This window comes from Microchirus variegatus (assembly GCF_963457635.1).
Source record: "Microchirus variegatus genome assembly, chromosome: 1".
Lineage (NCBI taxonomy): Eukaryota > Metazoa > Chordata > Actinopteri > Pleuronectiformes > Soleidae > Microchirus > Microchirus variegatus.
In genome coordinates, this window is record NC_139802.1 from 17,741,628 (window position 1) to 17,764,073 (window position 22,446).

At 39.3% G+C, this 22,446-nt stretch overlaps 1 protein-coding gene across 1 annotated transcript in view; it reads right to left on the reverse strand.

Moving 5' to 3' along the window:
• Positions 1 to 22,446, reverse strand: part of tsnare1 (T-SNARE Domain Containing 1) — a gene marked incomplete at both ends in the record, with an annotated part of 61,624 nt that overhangs the window by 11,051 nt on the left and 28,127 nt on the right. The window contains 4 exons of the mRNA XM_083891035.1: positions 1,826 to 1,908; positions 9,063 to 9,135; positions 20,822 to 20,977; positions 21,091 to 21,099. Of these exons, the coding sequence (XP_083747161.1) occupies positions 1,826 to 1,908; positions 9,063 to 9,135; positions 20,822 to 20,977; positions 21,091 to 21,099 (321 nt within the window). The remainder of the gene's footprint in view (positions 1 to 1,825; positions 1,909 to 9,062; positions 9,136 to 20,821; positions 20,978 to 21,090; positions 21,100 to 22,446) is intronic.

The window sequence follows — 22,446 nt, forward strand, 5'->3', positions numbered from 1 at the left end:
GATTGGTAAAAGATAATCAGCCACTGCATAGGGAATCAAAGGAGATTAAGAGTTCTTAGGGCAGATTCTGAACTCAAAAAATAATAACGGACTGATCCCAACCAGGATCATATGTCGCACTTGAGTGACCTATGTGACAGTGTATGCTGATAGCACCCAACATTCAGTATATAATGATTATTATGAACACGTGTGTGTTCAAGTAATACTACAGTAAAAAGTGCTGTTATACTCTGTATCATCCTCTTGTCCAAACATCTGGTTGTGTCAAAAAGCAGGAATAAGATGGCAGCTGTCAAGTGTCAGGATTATCTGCCATCTCAACAACAAATGCCAGAACAGGTACGGAATATATGGTACTGAACCGGGACCAGCTGCTGACATCTTCGTACCATAGGACACCTTCTCTTTCTGTATAATTTCATTGGTATAATCAGTAGTCCTAAATATTTATAGCTTGCATAAAATAAAAAGCCTATAACTGTTAAAGCAGTCTCCTCACAAACAGGTAATTGGTTTTGTTAATGTGGAACAGTGTAAAATCTCTACTTTCCAATATTCTGCCTGTGTGACTGTCAAACTTCACGTCTGTCTCTCTTTCTCCTTTGTTGTTTTTCTTCAATGCAGTCCGCTTTGCAACGACAGCGGCTGTCTGGATTGGCGGAGAGTTAAATTGCTCCGTGTGAATTTGGTCACGGCTCAGCTCTCCTTGAGATAATGAAATGACAATTAATTGGAAATCTTTTGCCATTCGCTTATTTGTTCACCCACTAGTGGAGAAAGCGGCAGCATGAGAAGATGACAGAAATCACTGCAGTCATCATCAACTATGGAAAATGCTCACCAAACGCTTTCTCTTGGAATGACTGCTGATATCCATGTCAACGTAGAAAATTAAACTGAGTCCACAGCTCTCCAGTATTCAACCAAAAATATACACTCACTGGACATTGAATAAAGTACACCTGGTTAACTTATTCTTATCCTACATAACCTTATTGTGCCTCATGAATTAAGATTTTCCTTACATAAGGTATCAATACGTGCTAAATATTTACTAATAAAGGGCTAGTATGCCACGTATATGCATGTTAGTAAGCACCTAGTTAATGCTGTGTGTTCCCTATCCTGGTTTCTGGGTTAATATCCTTTATTAACCCAACAACACTAAAGTCAATCCAATATTTACCATTGCCTGCAAATTTCACAACACAGAGCAATACTGAGTCCTGGTCTACCGAGATACTTCCTCACAGAGCAGCAAGACACACATTTCCTTGAAAAGAAAGTGCAGAAACAGGGCCTTGGGCATCTCATGAACCGTCTCACCAATATGTTCTGTGAAGTGGCAGTTCTTACCATCCCAAAAATCAAAGAAAAAAATTATCAATATAATTGCTGAAATTGCCATTTAATGCATTTCCCTCTCTAAGTCAATACACTTGCAGCACAAGGCTACACATTTATAACTATTACCTCCACAGACATAACACTTACCAATGAAATGGGAATAAATATGTGGTTTTGTTGTTACAAGACTTAAGGCAACAATATTGTGTTTTCGCTCTCAAAATACAATTAATTTAACTGGAAAAAAAAACAACAACTATGACATAGAATTACATCATCTCTGTTATTATGCTAGTAGGCAATGTGACAAAGCTGTGTAATCTAGTTAGCAAAGTCCCTGTTTGCACAGCTAATCAAACTAAGCTTCTCGTGAGTGCATTACAATTCAAAAGCTCAGTATAATACACTGAATTAAAACCGAGCAAAGTTAATGTGAACTACAGAGTGCTCTGAGGTCGGAGGAAGTTCAATGTACCTGATAATGGTTGGCCTTCGCAAGCTCCTGATTGGCTGATTCCACGTTGGATGATGAAGTCTGGATGTAATCTTCAATGCTGTCTGGAAAAAGAGCAAATTTGTTTAATGGATTTATATTTTGTTCTCCAACTTAGATTTTTTTGTTCTTACAAATTAAAGAAATATTCTTGGGGCCCTTTTTACATATTTCCATTACAATACATAGAAAGAAAATAAAGGAAATATTTCAGATTACAAAATAATTTATTGTCTGTCGTGATTTGAGGCTAAATCTTTTACCCAGAGGTGGAAGGAATGGTGATGGCAAGTAATAAAATAATAGCTTTACATAGTTCGAGACCAGTTTGAGACAAAACATTGTGGTCAGTATTTTAACCTCTTCATCCTTGCTCCTCTTCTGGGGGCCCCCTGCTCAAAGTTCTGTAGTTCTTCATTCAAAGTGTTTTTATTCCAGTGGATATCAGTTCTTCTGATGAACAGCAAAGGTAAGACAATATTTCTGGTTGTTTTTCTTGAAAGCGAGCTGTTGTTTTGCTCTTATGTTGCTGCTGGATCAGTGAATATGAATCTGCTGTCCAGCAGATGTGTTTTTTCTTTGTATACATGATCAGGCTGGTTACTACACCTGCTGGTTTGGTTGATTGGTGTTTTATGTATAATATAATGATCATTAGAATGTTTTTTTATGAGCTTTAACTCGAGCTTCTGACCTGTCTGTGGGTATGCAGCATGTCCGTGTTTATAAAAGTTAGGCATGGCTTTATGACGCATCTGTTACCACATGCTACGACAGCCCCAGTGCTGTATTTGGACATCATGGAGTGTTTTAATCCCTCAACAAAAAGAAACACTCTACTCCCACTCGTCACAGGGCTGGGACACAGGGTGAAATGAAAATGAATAGAACCTATTTTAAATGGTCTCTGGCTTTAAATCATTAAGATAATCATAATGGGAGCACATTTTTGGAGAACAATATGTCCATCTTCATCATCCTCCTCCTCCTCCTCCACTCACTGTGTTACAAGACCAAGACAAAAATAAAGCTGAATTGAACTAAATGGATAATTAGATTTATATTTTATCAATGTGAACTTCTTTCTTTTGAGCTCAGTGTAAGAGTCTCTGCTGCTGTCAATTGTGGTTAGTTTCTCCCCCTCTTCTCTCTCCTCTTGTTTTTTCTCATCTCCTCCGCCTTCGCCTCCATCCACTGCTGACGTCAGGGAAGCTACACTGCCATCTGCGCTGAAGGACAGACTTTTTCAGATGACATAAACACTGCTTTTACTTTTACTGTTAGTAATAATATTGATTTCTCTGAAAATGGCTTCACTGCTTTAATTAATTATTCCACAACCCCAATTGTAGGACAAACAGCAACAGTTTGTAGTTGTGTTTATCCAAGAGGCAACTCTAATCCCACCAAATACCAAATTATGTTTTTGAGCAATCAGAGAATAATCCTCATCAGTCCCATAAAGAGAGTCCAAAACTGCAGACTCTTACCAAATGTTGTGAACACACAGTTACAGTATGGAACATCTCACGCACATGTGTTACACTCTTAGAAATAATGGTTCCAAAAGGGTTCTTCTACAAGGGCTGAGGTTCTACCTGGAACTATTTGCGTCTGAAAAACCCTTTCCCGAAGAAAGGTTTTTTTTTTTCAAGGGTTCTTGGTGACATTAAAGGTTCCAGTAAGAACCATTTTGATCTAGAGAACCCTTTAAAACCCCTTTCCTGAACAAAGGACTATAAAAAAGGGTTCCAGGTGTAACCTTTACAAAAAGGTTCTACCTGGAGTCAAAAAGGGTTCTCCTATGAGGACAAGCCAAAGACTTAACACTTTTATTTCTAAGAGTATACAACTCGGGATGCACCAATACTGAAACTAGTCTCTAGTCTGATGCTGCCGTCATGTACTTTTATATGTATTTGTAAATCTCCTAAACCTAACCCGCTACTACTACAACTTACAACAGACTAATGACCAATAACCATTAAAAAGGTAAGGTCCCCTTTAAAGGTTGTCAAAACAAAGAAGTTAATGGGATGAGACCAAATGTGTTTAATGAACTCGATGTTCTACAATATTTGATATATTACATAACCATGCACATAATTACATGTGGCGTTACTGCTGAGAATGTGAAAAGCACACAACCACAAGAGATGTGGGCAAAGACACCTCAGTGTTTCCTGCTGTGCTGACTTCTGAACATTACTGCATTGAGTGGATGAATTTACTCCTTTGGTGACTCATAGGAGAGAGACGTACATGCAGATAATGAAACCTCAAACTTCTTCAACTTGTTAATTGATTGATGGTTGAGCTGATATAGTAACCAACAGCTAAACCCACTGACTTTATATTGCTATCTAATAATCCTGGTCTCATTTTGAACATTTCTCTTCTTCCAAAACCCAGTATATCCATATTTCCAACTTCACAATTAAAAAGAGTCATACCCTGAAACAAATGACTAAAACCTTGTTTCCACCCATGTTTTGACAGGTGTAGTTTGGAATGGTACATCCTGATCTGACTTGCATTTCCACTGAGAAGTGGAAATTGCGTAGCTATTTACTTAATATGCATCAACATAACTATAATAACACCACACCAATGTGACACAGTGTATCCCGCCAACTAATTCCACAAAGAAGAAGAAGAACAAGATACCGTAAACAAAGAGCAAGTCTGGATGACAGCATTCTGCTGTGCTCTTCTTGGCACGTCACTGTTTATCACAAGAAGTCAAGCTTTGTTTGAGAAAAGACTGCAAGCTGCACAGAACACAGCTGTTTATCTGTACTGACGCATGCAAGTGATGATTCTCGGTTGACAAATCAGTGGACTGCACTGTCTGGCTCTGCCCTGCCTGCTATGGTACAACTTGGAACAGTAAAGCCCCGAGTCGGGCTGAGAACAGCATCTATACTTGGTAGGGGAGTGTATGCTATGCCCTATGATCACGCGAGTGAGATACGTAGCGTGATATCGACACAACAACAACAACTCAACAGCCAACAATGGAGGACATCCAACAGCTCATTTCCTGCTTGGTTTATGTCAGTCTCAACAAGATGTCAAGCTTTGTATGAGAATAGACTGAGGGCATTGAAGAGACAACGTTTGCAAGGGAGTGATGTTTTTCTGTTGTCCAATTAGCTGACTGTTAACCCGGACTGCAAAGGAAGAGTACCAACAATGGAATGGTTGGGGCCGGTTATTTTTATACTATTCCTAATGGAAATGCAAAGAAAATACGTATGGTACCAAATCGAACTGTTCCACTCGGTGGAAACACGGCTTAAGAAACTCTCCACAAATGAAAAACCCAATAAGTATCCTTAGTGTGGTGTACCTTGAGCAACTTCCAGCTGGACAGACCTTTACTGCATGTGTCTCTGCTCCTTTCTCACTGTGTTTCATGTCTACTTCTCACTATCAGGATACAGTTTTGCAGGAAAAGTTAGAACTCAATATGAAAGAATCCAGACAGCAGGCTTTCCCTCCTTTTGCTTCATTATAACTCCAATTTTCCTCTACAGAGTACACACTGTACTTATTTCTTCTCCAGTTATATCAAAAGCGGTTGTGATAACTTCTTCCGTGTTGTCTGCAAAAACATGCATTTGTGTTTTGTGCACACAGCGGTGCTCACAATGACACACTGCCTCTGTGGAGGAGTGCTCTGCTTTATTATCAACATCTTGCTACAGCTGCATCTCGAAGACAGTAACCAAATGATAATTCACCTGCAGCCACCAGGGACATGACATTTGTCTGGACATAACAAGCAATTAAATCATGTTAAGCCAAGCGATTTCAGTCTGAGTAAATTTAGGCTTTTTTTAAATTTAATTTTGATTTTCCAGGGGGCTGCCTCCTTTGGATTACATGACCTTCATGGTCAACAAAGGTCATGGTTGTACTTTTTTAAATGTTGTTTAAAGTATGAATGATGCTCCAGCTTGAATCCTCAAAAGATAAACATGGGCAATATACGGATAATGGGTGAATAGTTAATAATGTTCACATTAAAAAGACCTCCTCCAAAAACCCTTATATTCATGTGTGGTTGAGCTGAGCAGCAGCTAACTGAAGGTATGGATGGAGTTATTGTTGAACTCTAGAGGGTGAACATACTTTTAATATACTATCCTGACAGCCACCGAGGATATACAATAAACATAGATATAAGGATGCTATAAATGCAAAGTTGAGTGCTTCAAGGTTTAATGATTTCAGACCACCATGTTTATAATCTCTGTACAGACAAGCTATTTTAAGCCCGTCAGGCTTACCACCCCATAAAAACGGAAATACTTTTGGCCAAACTTTTCTCCAGGGAAAGGTATATTACAGATATTAGAATTTATCACTGTTATTTTTCCATAGAAACTTGAAGGACTTCCCAAACCTTTTAAAGTTCTGTCAGCTCTTTGTAGATTTCTAACAATACCTGTCTGACGGTCATTCAGGAGGAGTAACTAAAAACTTCAGAACCAATTTTCTTGAAACTTTGGAGGATGAGATGTGGGCAGTGCAAGAACCTATTAACTCTTAGAGCAAATCTGCTAGATATTGGCATTTTTTTCTACTTCCTTTTGATGATATAAGGCTTTTTTTAGAATGTTCATGGATTTCTAAAAAAAATCATGGCCCTATGAAGATGGTTAGTGACACCCTGAGGTTGCATTTCACCCAGCAGGACATAATTCCATTTTCTCACAAATGTCAAAAGCACAGATTCCCATCCAAACCATTCTCTCAAGAGGATGAACTCTTTTCAACCTCATGAAGTCTTTTGCAGTGCAACCCTCAGGTTATTGTTACTTATTGTTGTTCTTAAAATGTATTATGCTTGGGATCTCATTCATTAGTATGACTTTAAGTCATTCAGGACCTTAAGTGGAATAAGGTTTGTAAGTATCTGTTCGGATTCCCAGTTCCTGGTTCATTCCAAAAGTCAAACACAAAACTATGACGATACAGTGTATTGTAACCATGATCTCCCAGCACCGAAAACACAAAAGTGTTCTCTGTGTTGTGCACAAAAAATGCACTGTTATTACAACCTCTTTTGTGTGGTGTGCCAGCATTCGTGTCCACCTGCTAAACCAACCTTAATGATTGTGCATCTCTACTCCCAGACATTATGTCCTTTGCCAGCACAAATGAACCATAAAAGCACTAATCCTTCCTTCTTGAGACATTTTCTTTTTTCGGTGCTGAATGCTGCTCTTTGTGAAAAACTCACAGTCACATATTATTCATATCCGCCTCTACACCAAGAAAGCCTTGTTTGAAAAAGGGCCAAAGGCAATTTCAGTGCATCTCTTTTTAATGGGGTGAGGTCTATTACTGCATGGCTCTGTGATGATCAGATTGGACTTCTCTTCTGCCGTGGTGTAATTTCATGAACTCTGCAATCTTCCACGGAGTCCTATCTCTTCGATCATCCCTTTAGGTGAGAGTACACAGAGTTCCTTCACCTTCTGTGTCCATAATATCATACCTTCCAAAATTAAGAGAATAAAAAAAAAATCCCCTGTATGCAGTTCTTTCATGTGTGATAATCCAGATCAAGCACGAGAGGCAGAAAAATTCACGAACAATATTCAAAAATGTGGAGGCAGACTGTTCATTGAATTCTAAATCTGACTAAGGAATTAACCCAGAAATGTGTTACCTCAGTTTTATTTCATGGATTCTAATTGTATTTCAATCAACCCTGTGTCTTAAATTTAATTTTTCATTATGCAGATAATCTGCATTCTTCATTATGTTTTTCAAGAAAAAAAAATGTAATTGCCTATTTACATCTCTATAGTTGTGCATATCATCATGATATAGTGTTTGAACCGCTTGGCTGAAATAAGTGACTTGCGGTAAAGGACTTTGTTGTTATGAATGTGGTTAGGTTTAGGCAGAGAGTCGAAGGCACAAAAGCTGAAGATGAACTGACTCTGACTTCTTCTTCTTTAGTTCTTTGACACATTTTATTTCTTCTCAGAACTGATCTACAAACCATTGAACACTATGTTTTCTAGGTATGCTTATTTGCCTGTTCTACTGTGTGACATTATTAAGTAAAAGCCAATTCTCCAGTGCATGTTCATGATGGAGCCAGACATAGCTGATAACAGATTTGTGACCCAGCAGCAAAAGCCTGCGTATCTGCCCTATATCTGTGCGCTAAGTGTCTTTCTTTCTGCCAAGTTTAAATCACTGCAGGGTGCAGAGAATCATTTACAGATACCAGGGTGTCTAAATGGATTTTCTCTGACCCACAACTTTCTGTATAACCCCACAACAATGGGCTTTCATCACAGTATGTGCCAGCCTGGCAGCACAGTGGAGGTAAAAAAGTTTGTTTTGCCAAGTACAAATTTTGTGCTCATGTCATTAATCAAGTGTGTCAAATTAAAAGACAAAGGTTATTGATGCTACTTGAGTGAGAGATAACAATGTAAGTAATATTAAGCATACACAAAGACTTACCATGTTCTTCTAGTTAATGGACAGAAGTACCCTAATCCCTTAGCTACCCGCAAGACCTCAATCATTATCAGCAATTATTTGGACTCACTTTCGTAGACCCATGGACATGTATCCTGCAACCTGACCCATCACCCACCCACACTCAAACATACTATTTTCATAATCACTGAATCTGTTGATTATTTTCTACATACTTGTTTGATCTGTAAAATGTCAGAAAGTGTTTTAAAATGTTGACCGGTGTGAACCAAACCTAGATATGATGATATTCTCCATTTACAGCTCCATTTTCAATTGCACAACTCAAACACAATATAGCTCTGTCATAGGTTTTCACAAGAAAGCAAATCCTGGTGCTGGCTCGGCAAGGAGACAGCAGTCTCAGTATCGAGGCCCAGACACCTCCTCTCCCCAGCCACCTCAACTAGCTCTTCTGCTGGGACACCTAGGCGTTCCCTGGCCTGCGGAGGGCTATAATCTCCCCAGAACGTCCTGGGTCTTCCCCCGGGGCCTCCTTCCAGTTGGGCATGCCCGAAACACCTCGCCAGGGAGACGTCCAGAAGGCATCCTGACTAGATGACCAAACCACCTTAACTGCACACTTATTTAATTTACAATTATTCCAGACGAATGCCAATCACCTCAGCATTTCTACCCAACCTCCTCTCTCCATAATGTATTACAGTCAAACATGCACACACACACACACACACACACAATTTACCTATGGCATCTCCTTGTTCGTGAACCATACTGGCCAGATCCTTCATAATCTGACTGACGTCCAGCATGTCTTTCTGTGGAGAAAACATATAGCAAAAAAAACGTTAGCCTACTCTACTACTTCAAATCTGTGTCTGTCTGTCAGTTTAATTATATGAAACGGCCATTTATTACTCATGCTTCTCAGTACATCCTCATCTTTGTCATGGTTTGACATATTTACTCCATAGAACAAAACAGTGTGTCACAGTGAAATATATGAGTGCTGGGATGGGCATGTACAAACAACCAAAGACATGTGTCACGCTTGGTGCTGGTTTGTATAGCATTTCACCAGGTGTACAAAAGAGCCAAAAAAAAGGATAGAAAAATGTTTCAGGGTTTTTTTTTTCCTCTCTCTGTGCTCCAAGAAAAATGGTGCCACTACCAGAGCTATTTACCCATGATCTCCCAGCATTGAATTTGCTCTCTCTATTTTAACTCAGAGCAACATGAAAGCTTATAAAAGTTATGTCTATCTCCTGCTCACAGGTCTCCCCTTTCCTCCATTATGGCTCTGAGCAATCACAGCTGCGTTTGTGTAGCCTAACCCACTGGGCCATCCATCACAGGTGGCGGAGATTGCTGTGGAAACTGGCAGCCATCCTGCCACTTGGCAAAAACCATCTGAATGGAGCCAGAATGGCCACTGGCAAACCTTGTGATGCTAAAGACTGCTTTGCATTTATCTTTTGGTAACCCTGTCGATCATGCTGTAACAGAATACAAATGTATTTCACCTGGCAAAGCATCGAGCAATCAGGGCCCATTTCATCATAATGACAGAACAGTGTGTAACCAATTTAGCAAATAATGTGAGGAAGTGAATGTCAATAGGCAAAGGCACACAAACACACAAATACACACACACACACACACACAAAGAAAGCAGATATGTGACAGGTTGGGACCCCTGCCTGAGGCCTGAGTGGGTGTCCAGGCTTTGGGCCAACACTGTGCCCTTTTCCATATTTAATAAGCTTTAAATTCTGCTCATGAACAATCTAGCAGCCACTGGGCAGTGACATTGGGCTGGGAACCAAGTGGAGACTTTCCTCCAAAGTTTACATCAGATTTACTGGAGGAGGCTTCTTTATCAGATTAGCTATGTTAGCACTGCTTGGAGATTAGAGTTCAGCATGGACCTGATCATTGGGTGATGGAACAGTATGTTTATATTGTGTTTGAAACCTGTTTGACTCATTTGGTTTGCACTCAAGAAAAGTGTCATTCATTAGTCGTCCCTCAGATCAGTCTGATCTTGGTTAGCCATAGTCTCAACCACTTTGGTAAAATACACAAGCGATGCACACAAGTGTCCTTAAACCTATTGGCTGTAAAGGCAAAATCACTGGCAATTGCACTTTAAAACTTTGTGAACCACGCCGTTTATGTCTCATTTCACTTGAAAACAAATGTTTCCAATAAACACTAATAACTACCTCAAGGGTTTGTTCCTCTACAAACCAGTCACGTTGCAGGGAAATGTTCACAGTTTCTCTTTCTGCTTGAGCCATCCATCATTACCGCCGTCCACAATTACTGTATGACTTCTTGTTGCCCGTAAAACGTTTTGCAAGGTTACTGTGACCTTTATTTTCACAGTATCAGATTGACAAGTTGACAGGTGACAAGCTCAAGAGAGCTTTGTGTGCCTAAACCTAGCCCCATTTTAGTCAAAGGTGACATCAGCAAAACACCATGACGTTGATATGCAAGACATGTAAATTAGCGGTTTAATGATAGTTAATTACATGAGCTCACACATGTTCATGCTTCATGCAGAAACACACAATGATGACATATAATATGGTAAACTGAGGCACACATGGAAAGAAAACAATATAATATTCTGGATAAGGATCAATAAATCGTCACCAACAAGCCACTGAGTCAGACTCATTCCACTCTCACCTCTGCTGTTTCTGACCCCTGTCAGCCCTGCCGCTGCTGCTGTTGTTATTGTGTGTAACTAATGGAAAGGACATGCTTGAACAATTGAAAGGCTCCAAGGGTCTGTATATTTTCATGAAACTGAGATGTCAGCTTGAATTTAGACATCTATCCCACCTGACACTGAGGTCCAGTGTGTGGACAGCAGAGACATAGAAACACAATTAAATTTGAGGCCAAACACACACACAGAGTGAGAGAGAGAGAGTCACAAACACAAGTCTTTTGGCAGCATGCAATTGACACCTCAGTCAATGGCATTCCTGCATCTCATTTTCTTCCAGTCAAATGGATCTGTGTGATAGTAACTGATAGGAATACTCAGGGGGAGTAGCTACCTTTCTTTTACATTCATGCTCAAACATTGAAATAAAAGTGCTAAGTAGAACCATATAACGTTCTTCAGCTTGTCCTCATAGGAGAACCCTTTTTGGCTCCAGGTAGAACCTTTTTATAAAAGGGTTTTTCAGAAGCAAATGGTTCCAGGTAGAACCTCCGCCCTTGTAGAGGGACCTTTTTGGAACCCTTATTTCTAAGAGTGTAGTTGGAAGGGTAAAGGTGGACATGACTGAGAGTGAATGGCAGCCGACACATGCAACATTTCCCCCTTTTGAATGGCACTAGGTGTCGGTCGAATTGTATTCATGTCCTGCTTGATGCTCTGTTTGACTCTAAATTGAACTATTATTTGCAACATGCCATATTGAAGAGGACCTGAGACTAGCAAGTGAGACTATACACATGGCTGGGAAATGTTTGGAGTTGCAAATCAATTGAGAGCAACCTCATTTTATCATAGACTTGCATACAAACCAGTCTCTGGTCACCACTGAAGAGAATACAAATTTCAGAAACTTCAGCATTGGCTTCCACCTCAGGACCAGGATGCAATTTGCTATTTGTAGACTCAATGGTAGTACTTCCCAGAATGTGGTGAATGTGAATGATGAAATCATTAAATAATAATATCTCTCTGTTTTATTGTTTTTATGTAACATAGGGCTTCTCAGTTATGGCCAAAATGATACTTACTAGTAATGTGATCAGTATTAAGATCATGCGTATTAGTGACTATTCATTAGGAATATATTTTATAATTGACAAAGTATTTGATTTTCAGTGTTGAGCTGCATTATTGCTAATTTACAAACCTGGTCCTAGCCTACCGGGGCAGCTCAAACCTGTGAAGTTCATGGTATTAGCAGTCAAATCTCCAGGCCATATTTTGGTATCTTAAAAAAGCACCAGCACAATGAACACGACTTATTGTGTATTCCAGCATATGACAGGGATTAGAATGAGGGATTAGCGATTGTGCCACATAGAGCACATCATTATCCTCTGAAGGGTATCCTGTAACGATTGCCGTGACCAGAGACCAGCAGCCCACATGCTAATGTGTGTCTCAGCTAACAGTGATGAGACAAACAGCCCACTGAGAAAGTTTCCTCTTGTGCCTGCAGAGGGAAGTGTGGCACAGTGGAGCACTGCTACCAGTCTTTCAAAGGTGAATCAGCTCCAGGAATAAGAGCTGATTAGGTATGCTAGTCAGCCATGAGGAGGGAAAGTGGTGGTAGACAGAAAGGCCCCCGAAGAGGCGTTGGGGAGATTGGGAGAAGGCATTTTCACACCTTGTTTGTTCTGACAAGTTACTACAAACTCTTAAGTGCTGTCTCCCACTCTCAAACCTGGGTCAGACCACACAATAACATGTCTGGACTGATCCGATCACAAACAGTCAATACTCAGGCACCTACGTGAGACAGACTGGGGCTACTGCTACTTTAATGAATGAATGAATGAATACTTGCAATCCAACCACTCTGGGGACATATTTTTTTAAATGATGGACAATAATGTATCCTGGCCAGAATATCCTAAGCCTTATCCATAACCACTCAGTGCACCAACACCAAGTTCTGCCTCATTAGGACCAGGTTTTGCTCCCCATGGGGACTAATGGTCCTGACAAGGTCAGTGTCTCTGCTAAAAGGTAACAAATACAACTACATACACAGCATTCGTAATGAGGACCTTCATAAACATAATGCATTCCCGAGCACCATACCCTAACTATTACCACTACGAAATTCCTAACCATAAAACCAGGTCTTAAACCTACAAAAGCCATTTAAATATGTAAGGAACAGATTTACTGTCCACATGTACAAAAACATACATACAGTCTGCAATAAATGGACTGGCTGAAAACACCAGTAAGTGTGATGCGATCTATTTAACAGCCCAGAACCATAATTAGAACAAAACCAGCCATTAGAGCCTCAAAAGTGTGTATTTTAACACTCAAGTCAAAACAATAATGTATGTGTTGTGACTTGATTTTAAACAGCTTTCATATTAATGAGCATCGTCTTCAGATGTGGTAATATGTGTTAATATCTGAAATGATGGTGCACTTAACATCGGAATAAATAAAAAGCACTATTATACTGTGCAACTATATTATTCTTAGTTTACCATGAGTAAAAAAGAAAAAAAAAACATTGAGTGACTGCTTTTATTTGAAGACGCAAAAGCACTGATTAACTGGTTATGCAAACATTATGTAATTCAACTGTTATATCCACTATTGAATCTAGGCTAAAACAAAAAAAAATCTGCTGTAATTTCTAAATGACTAATTAACCATGTCCCTGAAATATTTATGAGAAAAATAAGAAGTGCAAATATTCACTGCTCATCGTTGCTTGTTTTTCTTTTCCTTTTTCAAAGTAGTATGCAGTTATTTTGAATGTGCCTGGGTTTCCTACTAAATCAACTATTGCTTTGAATTATAAATTAAGTTAAAATATAACTAAATAACATTATACCATGTCTTTTAATTTGCTATTATGATTTTTGTTTTCTTTTACAGCCAAACCGTTGGTACTATTGCTCAAAAACACAGTAACTGACATGTAATTTTGCTCCAACAATATATGAGGAGCAGAATCAGCAAAAAATTCAGCTTCCCTTAATTCTTATACTTATCATTAAAAATACATTGCAAGAAATGAAGACAACAAATAACTGAATAACCCTCACAGACTGGTTAAACAGGAAAGGTAAAAAATAAAATATCTGGTATAGGCTGTTCTGTATAATCATAGCTTATATACACTTGAAATATATCTGTGTATTGCTCATGTTACTGCGATTATATTACATTGTTAACTTCTTATCACCAGGATATAGAACCTCTACTGCAGTCATCTTAATGCAATCACTTCACTTCACAATAATATGCTGAAATATGCTGACTCTGCAGAACAGACTTCCAAGCCAGAGCTGAGCAAACAGCAGCCAACCATGGAATATGTGCTTTGTTGTGTTTTATTGGCTAAAGCGTTAGCGTTTCTCAGGTGCAGTCTGGTTTAGGATGAGAGTTAACCGACTCTGTCCCGACGATTGTAATTTGGCAGCGCTCGTGATGTATCCGTGCTCCACAGGCACATTAGTCATCATTTGTTGTCAGCGCTTGTCATTTCAAGTTCCTCTTGTTCCTGGCTGCACCCTGACAAATCCATAGCTCTCGAGGGGGAAACAATATTCTTGTGTGTATCAAGCAGCTTGATGCAACTTTGTGCTACCAATCATCAACACAGGATATTGATCGGTGTAAAGCCTTAAATGAGGACGAGTTTGAACAGGATGACAAAGACTCCTATCATCACTGAGGTCTCAGTCATTGCAACCCTGTTCCTCAAGAATTATATCACAACTAAACAACATTCTCGATTATGTTTCGGAAGGGACGTATTTAATCCGAGAGTACATACTGTATGTTTCTAACATAATCACCAATAGTGGTGTAGTTCACATTAATTTGAGGCTAGGAGATTTCTGTTCACAAGACATATGCCATGCACTTGATGCAAAGAGGAAAAACAATGTTCTTTTTCTAATAACTCATTATATTTCCAACCATCTTAATGTTGGGTTTGAAAGGATTTTCACCAGAGTCAATACCAGATCAAATGCCTCTGCATTGGAGGTGGTCTGCCCAGGGTGTCTTACAAGCCAGGGCCGCCACTGGATCTACATAATTGATTAAGAGAGAAACCTAAATAGAGTAACCACCTGCATGTTATCATAATGGTGGTGTTTATGCAAGTGTGACACAGGGGTGAAACTAAGAACACCACCGTACAAACCAACCACTGGCAATGGGGATGGTGTTGATTGCATTATTTTTTTTAAGGTTTTTTCACTTGGATTTGGTGAATTTTAGTAAATTATAGTTAGTAATTATATTATGTATGATACTATGGTTTTCATCATTCTCATTCCTGCCAAAACCACCATAAGCGGTTGAATCACATTAATTTGAAAGTCGACAAACAAATTAAAGGTAACATGGTTTTGGTCCCGAATTGTGTTGATTCCTGCGTAAATAAATGAAACCAATAACCTATAATCAGTAATAACCAATAACCCAATTCTAAATTATATAGGTGATAGGTAGTTATGTCACCCCTCCTTTTCCCACTCTCACACTCTTTACTATACTACATACCCATATATGTTGATTTCACCTAAAAAAAAAGGTTTATCAACTTTAATGTTGATAAGCAATTCTCCCCACATCTCCCCACCCTGGCCCATAGGCATCAGGCAACCGCAGAGAAACTGTTAAACAGATTTGTACGCTTACTTGTGAGTAGAGAGAGAAAAAATTACAGTTTCTCCCACTGCACAAGAGACATCTTTTCTTTTTGCCCTTATGGGTAAATGGTTTATAAATGTAAAATCTTGTTTCCTCTCAGGTAAAGCCAGAAGGACATTAAACTGCTACAGTATAATTTAAAAATTGCTGTGTGCATGATGTAAACACATTTCACTGTACATTAGAAAGTCATATTCCTAACATTTATTCATTTGGTGTGACTTGTTTTCGAAGAAATGGATATTATTTACCTTGTTCCAGTGTCTCTCAGTGAATAAACTCAGTGAGCTACAATATAAAATCCATTCTGAGGAGACTATAAGATTTTAAATTTCACAGAAACCTCACATTCTCATTATCTCGAGGGCGCAGACCAACAAACAATGTGTAAAAAGAGCCAAATCAATATCCCTTTGATTGCCAACGTTAATAAATGATTTAGCTAATAAATTGCTTTCTCTCATATACCTCCTGCTCACGCTTTTTAAAATGTCCTCCTATCTGTCAGCTGGCATCATTTATATTATGTGTTTCCCACTACACCTGTCTTTACTGAAAGCTACACTCAATGGATACATTGTCTTGAGAATACACTAATATGCAAACACACTTTGCTTTTCTCTCTCTGCATATATAAATGTACTGGATGAGTCATATTTAGATTATCCTTGAAAAAATGCCCTCTGGTCTTTTGTTTATTAATTTATTTTTGATTAAATGATCCCCTCGGCCAAAGCATATACAGTGAAACACAGGCACTGACAGTTTAAGGCCCCCATCACACCATACCATGTACAAGTTGTAGACAAAAATGTCTCATTGCTCACTTTGTTCCCCATTTCGGATCTTTGCTAAATGTTGGACTGGCATTTTACTTTCCCAGCTTTTTATTAAAGACTCTTTCGTTAGCAGCTAATCCGCTATGAATAATTAACATAATACTTCATTCACATAAAAAGCTGCATCTGAACAAATCCTACAAAACATATTTCCTGTTGCAGTTTAGTCATTTCTGAACATATTTTACAGGAGGGGGACACGATGCTGCTGGATTGGTCCTATAGAGAGAGGACTTTAGGAAATCATGACGGTGCTGAAGGAAAGAGTAGAAAAAGGCTTTGTAAGATAAATCCCAGCCAGTGCACTATAACTTGCCAGCTCAGCTGTAGCCAAGAAGCTGTGGCCGAGTTCACACATACACACAGTCTCTGAGGAAGGTGGAATTAACCTCAGAAGCACATCAAAGCTTTTCCACAGAGCTAGGGGCTGATAACGGCGACAAACTGAGGGCTTCGCCGCTCCTCTGGGAGGACAGCGGCAGGGGGGAAAAAAAGTGTGGCATGTTGGGATTCAGAGCAAATACTGCAGATTTATTCCTACAAGGGGATGAAAGGTAGTGTTTGGGTGGCAAGAAACGAGGCAAGGAGAGTGGAGGGGAGGTGAAAAAGCGCATTGCCAGATACTATCACTCTCCCTGGTGCAACAACATCAAGCCCCTCAGTGCCTGTCAGAGCATGACATTTATGCAGCTATGACTAAAGTAAGGTCCAGACAATGCTGTCTGAACACCAATCATCTGACTGGTCCACACTGGCACCCGCGCTGGAATAAAGCTGTCATTTCCTTTCGCTGTGTGTCACTCTACAGGGGTAGACTGATGCACTGCCTTTTTCTTCCTCCTCCTCAGCTCAGCTCCCGTGGTGGGATTAAGTGATTTGAAAGGTTGATGAAGTTCAGACGGCTCCAACTGGGCACAGAGTTACATCTTCATTATGCTGCAAAGTGTTCCTAAAACATTATCATTAGTCTTCAAACCGCTGGATAGCAAACTGCTGTCAAAAGTTGGACCGTCTCACACACACGGGCTTGTCAGTTTAAAGGCAGACTGCAGCGCCAGGTGTCAGGCTTTAATTCAGCCATATGCTTCTGAGACTGCTGATGAAGTGTATCTTCTAAAGTTTCCTCAGCAGATTTGCCGACAAAAGTCCTTGTTGAGGCTTTCAGGGAATATTAATGCAGGAAATATTGTGTTCAAAAGGGTTGAAAAAGATTAGCAGCTGGGTATAAGCAGCGTTTGAAATGCAGGTAAACCTGCTGAAAAAGTCTTTTGACTGCTTTCTCGTTGCCAGAAGATGATTTTTTTTTTCACAGTAACTCATGTCTGACATCAAAAACATGCTCTATATCCATCGGGTATAATGCTGTATATCAACACCCTTTGTCCATTAAGTGTTTGTCTCTTCAAGACTTGATCTGGTTCACTAAAAGATAAAGTATTCCCCTTTAACTTGAAACACTATCACTATCACACTACAACAACTATGGAATTATTAGTACTGTGATTACATTCTAAAGCGTTCCACTTTTAAGCTACAGTAGACAGGGTAACTAGAAAAACCTTTTGGGATTGCATCTCTATGTCCTGAACACCAGGTTGAAACAGACAGACAAACTCATTCCCTATACGTGACAAATGAGCCAACCCTATGATCCATTTCTGAATTGCTCTGCCCATATCGAAAGATGTTTTATTGTATTTATTGTGTAACTCTCTTTAAATTCTCTTTAAATATATTTTTGGCTTCGAGGCAGTTGTTGGCAGTGCTGGAGTAATGATTTTTCCACCAGAGGGACCTGTATGCAGAGTAGTTGTAAAGGAACAGTTAATAGGAGCCTCCTATCGCTGTGAAATGCCCTGTCAAAGTCCCCTGTCATCCACCGGCCAGTTTTCTTCAAGGTTTAATGTAAACAAAGACTATAGTGAAGGAGCTATTGTCTTTTAGTTCTTTCCTGGATCACCGACTTTACATTAAGCTGAAATGTTATTAAAAGTATTGATTGGTAAAGAAAAAACATTCATCATTCATCTTGAAATACGAGCATTCACTCAACTTTCAACCAATTTGTTTGATGTGCAATAATGATGAGCTTTTCCTTGTCATCTTCTTGAGTTAAGTCTGGAAATATTATGACTTCCTATCACACTATGCCCAGGTAATGGAACAAATAAGTCTGTGTAAACACCTTCATAATTTGGTAGCATTCAATATCCTGCAGCAGCATTGGGGAACTATGACAAACATGAATAAGCTTTCAGAAGTGGCAGAAAAAGAGAGTTTCGAGTCGCTAACTTGGCAGGTGTTGCTCACAGAGGAGGCAATATTTATGTTTCTCCCTTTCTCCCTGTGTTGTAAATGCTAGTTTTTTTTCCATCTCAGAATCATGTCTTTAAAGGTAAATGTCCAGGGATCTGTATTTGTTGTGTACATAAAGACTATGGGACAGATTTATGCATGTGAAATAACTTTATCTTTCATCTGGTCCTGAGCCAATAATCGTGAACAGGTTTGGATTTTGGAGGCAGGTTGGGAATAGATAGTCAGGGGATCGTGAACCATGACTGGCAAATATTTGGCTTCTGGGACATATGTGAAATATTATATCTCAGCGGGGATAACATTTCATTCAAAATGCAACAAAACATTCTGTTTTTTGGCTCTTGGGCACAGATATGGGGGCCAAAAAAATTATCAGGAGGTCGTAATTGCAGTGTGTTTGTGTAAACCGACTCTTCCTAAAGAAGCAGAACCTTTCATATTCAGGTTTATTGTCACTACTACACAGGCTGAATGTTGTTCAGAAGTAATCTGGTTGGCTTTCAGATAATGGATTGGAATAAGGAAATGTTTGTTTCTGGATCAGGGAGATCAAATGCAAATCTGGATCATTTGAATCGAATTAGACCATGTTGATTTGAAGGCTGAACTGCCAGTAAAGTCTGAGACTGTAAGATAAATCAATCGCTAAATGACACAAAATTAATAGAATCTAAAAGTTTTTTTGAATTGTTGTTTGTAGTGGGAAGACTTGGGGGTTCATTGCCACTTGTGCCCATACCTATAGAGAGCCAGCCAGGCCATGCTTTGCATGCAGACCACAAATTCCTGTTGTGGCAGAAAACAATTGCCCTACAGTCTGTGGATGTAATGAGTGTCGGTGTTGCTTGAAGTTTTTCGATCTCCAGTAAAAACACACAAAAAAAAGAGTGAAGGTGCATTGTTTTTAGTCAACCTGCACACACCGTAGCTGAGAAAGATAAAATTCTATTGCTATATTTCTCTGCCCCGGGGCTCAGTGTCCTACATCCTGAATCATTATAACATGAATCAAATACAACCGGTTATCGACTGTGGCAGCTTGTAAACACCGTCAGACAATTTCAGTTTTTGGAGTTTTTGCATGAAGAGGAATTACAGACAAGATGCCCTTCAGCAAGTTTTCTAATCTCCAGCTGCTCCTGTGGAAACATAGTCATAGTGGAGTCAGTGTAACAACAGGCAACCGTGTGATGAATTCAATTCAACACAGCTGCACAGTAGCTCAGCTCTGCAACTGTTATTGCTGCACCACTATAAGTTTACTCTATGTGTACAGACTAATCTGGCAAAGTATCGAATGTAAGGTGCCATTACTGCAGTGGCATCTTCAATCACTTTGAATGGAAGTATAAACAATTCAGGCTGCTTCAAAAGAAGTGAGAAAAGAAAACTTTAAAATAAATCTGACTATGAATTGCACAAGCCTTTACTTGAGGAGGAATAGCTATTTGAAAGTTTATTTAGTTTTTATTTATAAGCTCATTTTAAATGTTTATACTCTATCACTATCCACTGTGACACTGTGGTGGTGCCACAGGGGTGGTGAGTTCCCAATTAGCTGGGTCTCCTCTACTCACATGACTACTGTGCATCTGTACTTCATCATTGCCATGACTTAAGCTCTGGGATTTTCTCTACTCATCGCCAATTCACGAGTCAGTTACTGCAACAGTAAAGTGACATGCTTTTTGTCACTTTAATTCAGAATCTTCCCCTGTAATAGTTGCTTCCCTGTGTTCTGGACTCTGCTTCTCATCATTTCTGAGCCACCCTAGTAGTTAAACACTCCGTCTGGACGAGCCAACTTTCAGCTCCTGAAACCTTCACACGTATAGCGTGTGTTAATAAACACCCTTTGTGGAGTGACCTTGTACACTTCAGTTCAAATTTTATAAATATAAAAAATGAAAAGCCAGCCCAAATAAGACAATGTCACTGTTTTACCTCAATCTGCAGCACAGCTGCCTCTCTTTGGTGAAGCACCTCCACATCTTCCTCGCTGATCTCAGATAAGAAAGCCTGAGCTCTTCCCTCTGAGCCCGCTGCTTCACCAAACACTGGACCCTCTTCCAGCTGCTCACTGGATGGAGTCTGTGGATTCTGTTGGGAACAAACACACACACACAAAATTTAGATTGATCAGCCGGGATGATCTTACATCCTATCACACACCTGGGATGCTGTCCTCAACAGGACGTCACATGTAACCTCACCTGACCCTTCTGAGGAAGACCACAGGAAGTGGTCAAACATGTCAAGGTAATCTAAAAATTGTATTGTCTGACTGAAGGAAACTTAAACTCAATGATACTAAAAAGAATGAAAGAATGAACCTTTTTGGCCTAAGATTGATCAGAATGTGTGGTTAAAAGCCTACTTAATAATAAATGACTGTCACACAACATGTTATTTACACTTTCAAGAAGCTAAAACCTCATATATTTCAGCCACCTGATTTCTTCACTAAGTGATTATTTTGCTCAAAAGCAGATAAAAGCCATTCAGACAATGCAGGAGTGTTAAGAAACAACATGGGAATGAGGCATTGAAGTCCCAGCAGTCAGTAGGGGGACTGCTGAGTAGGGTATTTTTACACTCACATACATGTAGGTCCCCTCTTGGCAAAATCAAATAAAAAATCATCAGAGGGTCATGGACATCATTTTATCATGATTTAAAGCATGACCAACAAGAGTCCTGAAAAAATGTCCCCTGTTGGCATGAAGGTCCCCTGCTGGTATGTGTGTTATGACGCTGGGGTCCACTGTTGGATAGGCTGACGAGTACACACACACACACACACACATAATAGGTGGAATGCCAGTAGATAGCACAATAAGATTTTTTCTATATTTAGACACAAAGATACTTAGTATACAAGACCTCAAGTACTGAACAGCACATGTTTGGAATAGACTGCAGAAACTTCCTACAAATATAAACAGTACATAAACAGTATGACAACATTTATTATATATTTTATAGGATGCATTTATAATTAAATTATAATGGCTACATAAGTAATCAACTAACGTGAATATTAAATGTAAAATGAATAAACAAATAAATACATACATCCAAGCTAATTTACTTACAGTTGAGTGTTTTTGGCTTGGTATCAGAATTAATACATTTTCTTTTGTAACACTCTTGGAAACACAAACACCATTTTTGAATCCAAGCCGATTTACTGACAGTACTTATATGTTTTGGAAATGTTTTGTCATTGCACTGATAAGATAAAATCAGGAGGCAACTTGGGCTTCATCTTTTCCAAAATTCTTACTTTCTGTCCACACAAAAAGTATGCAACCAAGATTTTTCTTGCTAAAGAACCAGCAGAATTTTTCAAGAGTAGTGTGAATGCCAGGCATGAATTCACAGCAGCAAAAGCGATTCCTTTTTTAAAATAATAAGACGTAGCAGTCGGATTGTAGTGTCTGTAGTCATTATTACATTATGAGAGCGTGCATACACATGCTTGTACACCACCATTGCACTTCAGTCAGACAACTCATATTTGAATGTTAGGTTGTTTTTTGCATCAGCATACAAATGGTTATGTTTGC